Below are 5,344 nucleotides of genomic sequence, written 5' to 3' on the forward strand. Positions count from 1 at the left end.
CACTATTTACAGGGCTCGCAGTGTAGTGTCTCAGTATTTACAGAGCTCCCAGTGTACTGTGTCAGTATTTACAGGGAATCCCAGTGTCGCGTGTCAGTATTTACAGGCCTGCCAGTGTAGTGTGTCAGTATTTACAGGGCTCCCAGTGTTGTGTCAGTGTTTACAGTGCTCCCAGTGTAGTGTGCCAGTATTTTCAGGGCTCCCAGTGTAGTGTGTCAGTGTTTATAGGGCTCCCAGTGTAGTTTGTCAGTATTTACAGGGGGTCCGAGTGTAGTGTGTCAGTATTTACAGTGCTCCCAGTGTAGTGTGTCAGTATTTACAGGGCTCCCAGTGCAGTGTCTCAGTATTTACAGGACTTCCAGTGTAGTGTGTCAGTGTTTACAGGGCTCCCAGTATAGTGTGTCAGTATTTACAGGGTTCACCTTGTAGTGTATCAGTGTTTACAGGGAATCCCAGTGTAGTGTGTCAGTATTTACAGGGCTCCCAGTGTAGTGTCCCAGTTTTTACAGGCCTCCCAGTGTCGTGTCAATATTTACAGGGCTCCCAGTGTAGTGCGTCACTATGTACAGGGAATCCCAGTGTAGTGCGTCAGTATTTACAGGGCCTCCCAGTGTAGTGTGTCTGTATTTACAGGGGATCCCAGTGTAGTGTGTCGGTATTTACAGGGCTCCCAGTGTAGTGTATCAGTATTTACCGGGCTCCCAGTGTAGTGTGTCAGTATTTCTAGGGCTCCCCGTTTAGTGTGTCAGTATTTACAGGAAATTCCAGTGTAGTGCGTCAGTATTTACAGGGGCTCCCAGTGTAGTGTGTCAGTATTTAGAAGGAATCCCCGGGCGGGGGGTGTGTAGGTATTTATAGAGAGTGTCCCTGATGCGGGGGTGTTACACAGCACTGCCAAACCCTGTAGCTAGGTCTGGATCAGGGCAGTAGACAGCGACCCTGTGTCTGACCTACCGAGTGAAACAGTGAGAGGCTGTTGCAGACTGATGTGATCCACACGGCAGGTGTAGGTGTCCCCACTGCCCCACTCCATCCGGATATATTTCAGGATGTTAAATGTCCAGTCTGGTTCCACCACTAACTGTGATGAGTTCACCTGGCCCCGAAACGGCCTCCCGTTGACCAGGAAATTCAGCTCAATCCCGAACGGATAGAATTTCTCTGCATAACAGTACAGGATGTCCGAATGTCCCGGGCCACCGTTCTGCTCCATGTAGATGTGCACAGACGGTTTCTCTGTCGGAGAAAGTGATCGCAGCGTTAATGACCGGCCGTTTGGTCCATTTTTCCTGATATCCCACAGGAACTGTGGTGTCCCTATGGAGTATGGGCCTCTCCCATTCTTCACCAACCCCAGGGTCAGTAGTGACAACCCTCCAACCACCTTCTCCATCAGACCAGCTGGGGGTAAGGCGGCACGGTGGGAATGCCTTGCCCTCTCAACACTCTTGGGGGGACAGTGTAGAGGGAGCTTTACTCTGTATCTAACCCTGTGGTGTCCCTGTTCTGGGAGTGTTTGATGGGGGGACAGTGTAGAGAGAGCTTTACTCTGTACCCAACCCTGTGCTGTTCCTGTCCTGGGATTGTTTGATAGTGGGACAGTGTAGAGGCAGCTTTACACTGCATCTAATCCCGTGCTGTCTCTGCCCTGGGAGTGTTTGATGGGGGGTGCGGAGAGTGTAGAGGGAGCTTTAATCTAACTCGGTGGTGTCCCTGTGCTTTTTGGGGGAAAATGTCAAGGAAACTTTACTCTGTATCTTCTCTGTAACAAAACAGACCATGCAGATCCGCTCTGGGATCTTGCTGTGCACTGGGGGTGTCCTCATGTCCAACGTACCCTCCACCATTGACTCTAGACTCCAGACTCCAGACTCCAAGCCCAGTGCCCTTGGCTAGGGGGCAGATCATCCCTCCCTTTGTAGACCGAATAGACCCATACATGTGAGAGAGAGGGAGAAGGGAGCTGGGGTTGTGTGCATGAAAATTATCAAAAGTGGCAGGACGGAGAGAGAGCAGTCAAAGAAGAACACAGTATCCCCCAGTTTCATTAATCGAGGCTGAGGTGGGAATGAAATCAGAGAACGTTATAGAAACTGGGCAGATCTTTCATGGTGGCGGGGGGGGGAAGAGAAGGAGATGATTAGCATTTTGAGTTCTTCCTGAGAGGGGGCGCCATTGACGGAGGAGGGACAGGTGGAGAAGATGTTGAGGGTGACCCAGACAAGACAAAGGGAGAGCTCACGGCAGTCAAGGAGTACTGGGGATGTAAAATGGGTGTTAATAGTCAAGGGCTTTGGTGAGGGTTGACCAGACACAGGTGAGGGAAGGGGGCACAGTAGAAAAACTGAAGAGGCAGCGAAGTCAACACTGAGTTCCGAAGGAGGTAAGGTCCCCAAGCAGAACGTGAGGGATTATCCCTCCAGCTTGTGTTGAGTTCCATCCAGACATTGGGGCTGTCTCAGGACAGAAACTCCCGCTGTCCAGGAGGTTGTGGGGGGGGGGGGGGGGGGGGTCATTCTTAGGATGCTGGTTCCGCCTCCACTGGAGGATTGCTTCCGGTTTCTGGGGCACCCCTCACCCCACAGCCCAACGTCCTCTGCGCTTTGGGTGAACACATTAAAGGGAGAGCGATTCATGGGAACAGTTCCCGGGACGAGGGGGAGGTCAGAGCAGGGAAGGTCAAAAGGGAGATCCCATTTGAGGTCTTGCCAAGCCACGACAGCGGTGGGGAGGGTGGGGTGCAGTCTGGGACAGCGTAAAGGGAGAGAAGCCGCTTCCCGTTGGTGGAAGCATTGAGAGTCAGAGAGGGAACAACATGAAGAGAAACATTTCCACACAGCGAGCGGTCGGGGTCTGGAACGTGTTGTCCGAGAGAGTGATGGGGGAGGTTTTTGAGGGGGAACTGGATGGTTATCACAAAGAGGAGGATGTTGTCGTGTGGGGAGGAGGCGGGAGAGTTGGATTGGACGAGGGGCTCATCAGGAGATTCAGTGCAGAGAACACGAGCTGTCGTACGAAAGGGATGTTACATGGATGCTGATGGGGGAGGCCTGGCGAATCTCAGCGTGTGCCCACTCTGTCTCACGCTGCACTGATCGTCCTGCTCCCTGGGGAACCAGCGACTTACTCTTGGTGATGGCAGTGAAGTTTGTCAAGTGGATCATCTCCCTGGTTGTGCCCCTTAGCCGGGCTTGGAAACCACGTGCTCTCTCATGGTAATAATCTACCTCCTCCTGACCCAGCTCCCGGATCCCGTCCGTCACTTGGCCATTGATAACGAACGTCTGTGCTCCGTAATTGTAGAACAGGAACGGGACGTAGTTTATGCTGAAAATGTCCAGGATGTTCTCGGAATGTGCAGTGTGGACGTAGTACACACTCTCTGTCACTGCGCTGACCTCTAGCCAGGAGAAAGGAATTTAAAAAAAGGTGTCAGAGCTTACCATTGTCCGAAACACTCACCCACTTACACACTCACCTGTTCATATCCTCAAATTCACCCCCTTACACACTCATGTTCACACCCTTACAAACCCAAATCCTTTCACACTCATTCTCATGTTCGCACACTTACACACGCATTCAAATGCTTACACACTCATGTTCACACCCTTACATGCTGAAACCGTCACACTCATGCTCACACCCTTACACACATTCAAGTTCTCACACACTCATACCTTTACACATTCAAACCCTTACACACACATTCAAGTTCTTACACACACACCTTTACAAACTCACATCTTTACACAACGCCTTACCCACTTACCTTCAAACTCGTACACACTCACACCCTTACACACACATTCAATCTCTTACACACACACATTCAATCTCTTACACACACACCCTTACATGCACTCACAATCTTACACACACTCAAACTCTTACACACTAACACCCTTTACACACTTGTACCTTTACATACTCAAACTCTCACACTCACACCTTTTACACACTCACATTCAAACTCTTACACACACCGTTACACACACAAACTCTTACACACTCACACTGTTCCACAACCCATTGAAACACTTGCACACTTGCAGTTTAAAATTGCAACTCTAACACACTCAGTCTTACACTCACACATATTCTCTTACACACAGACTTTCACACTCTTACACACTGACATGTTTATGGACACACACTCCTACACACTCGCTCTTACATTTGCACATTCTCTCACACTCATACTCACTCACTACCACATTCACACTCCATCTCACTCCCATGCTCAGATTCACACACACGTGCACTCACACTACAACGTACACGGCTACGGGCCAAGTGCGGGGAAATGGGATTGGAACAGATAGATGCTGGAGGACTGGCATGGACAGAATGGGCCAAAGGGCCTGTTAAAAACTCTGTAACTCACCAATCTGTGCCCTGACTGCCGTCGCCAGGATGAGAAGGCAGATCCCGCAGAATTCCATGGCGCGTGAGCGTGTGGGTCCCTCTCCTGCGCGCTCCCAGATGGTGCGATGGGAATCGGAGGGTCGCTCAGAGGCAGATCGATAGGGTTGAGCTTTACCTGACGCCGTGATTCAGCACTGTAACTGAATCTCAGCACCAACACACACACCCCGCACAGTTTCACCCCCGCCGTCAGCTAGCTCATTTCACAATCCTGGATATTTTAATCTGACACTTGGCTCCCATCCAGACAAACAGGTTCTGTGGGAACGAAGCACATTTCAAAGCACTGGGGGAATTTTGCAAAGCATCAGCGTAAGGATAGGGAGGAGAGAGGGGGATCTCAAAGATACTGGGGGAGGGGAGGAGATCTAACTCAAGGGGAATCTGTGAGGGAGTAGAGAGGGAGAGAACCCTTTCCCGTTGCTGGAAGCATCGAGACTCAACAGGGGTGGGGGGGTGCCAGGCACAGACTGATGGTGACAGGGACAGGGGACAGTGAGGGGTTGATGTCTGCCTGAGGCTGCCCACGGGAATGAGGGGCAGGGGGAGGCAGGTTCGATCCAGGCCCTCACAAGAGGGGGGGATAGGATCGTCCACTGCCAGACCGAATGGACGTCATCTGCTCTGGATGAGTGGCGGGATTCGCTGGTGGAGAGTGAGAGAAAGGGGCCAGTTGGAGCAAGAATGCCAGGAGGTCAGCCAATGGAAGGTTGGGGACATTCAGACTGAGAAGGGGGCACGTGCGGGTGCGGGTTCCTTGGTCAAGCGGGAGAGTGGGGGATGGGTGTGCAAAATGTATCCAGGAGTGACTCTTCTGCCCTGAAAATGGGCTGATTGTTCACAACGAGGTGGAAGGAGAGACCTGTCAGGAGCTGTTGAAAAGAGAGCATCAGCGTGCCTGAGGAGGAGCGGTGGG

The 5,344-nt window shown here is 51.6% G+C and overlaps 1 protein-coding gene across 1 annotated transcript; it reads right to left on the reverse strand.

The window, feature by feature from the left end:
* Positions 1-907: 907 nt before the first annotated feature.
* Positions 908-5,263, reverse strand: LOC125488296 (HLA class II histocompatibility antigen, DP beta 1 chain-like). The gene is made up of 3 exons (XM_048621240.1): positions 4,388-5,263; positions 3,128-3,400; positions 908-1,236 (listed from the first exon to the last, which is right to left on the reverse strand). Exons 1-3 carry the CDS (start codon positions 4,443-4,445, stop codon positions 908-910), a joined length of 660 nt encoding a protein of 219 aa, XP_048477197.1. The 5' UTR covers positions 4,446-5,263.
* Positions 5,264-5,344: the final 81 nt, after the last annotated feature.

The sequence above is a fragment of the Rhincodon typus genome, unplaced genomic scaffold (genome assembly GCF_021869965.1).
Source record: "Rhincodon typus isolate 14 unplaced genomic scaffold, sRhiTyp1.1 hic_rhity00000210, whole genome shotgun sequence".
NCBI lineage: Eukaryota > Metazoa > Chordata > Chondrichthyes > Orectolobiformes > Rhincodontidae > Rhincodon > Rhincodon typus.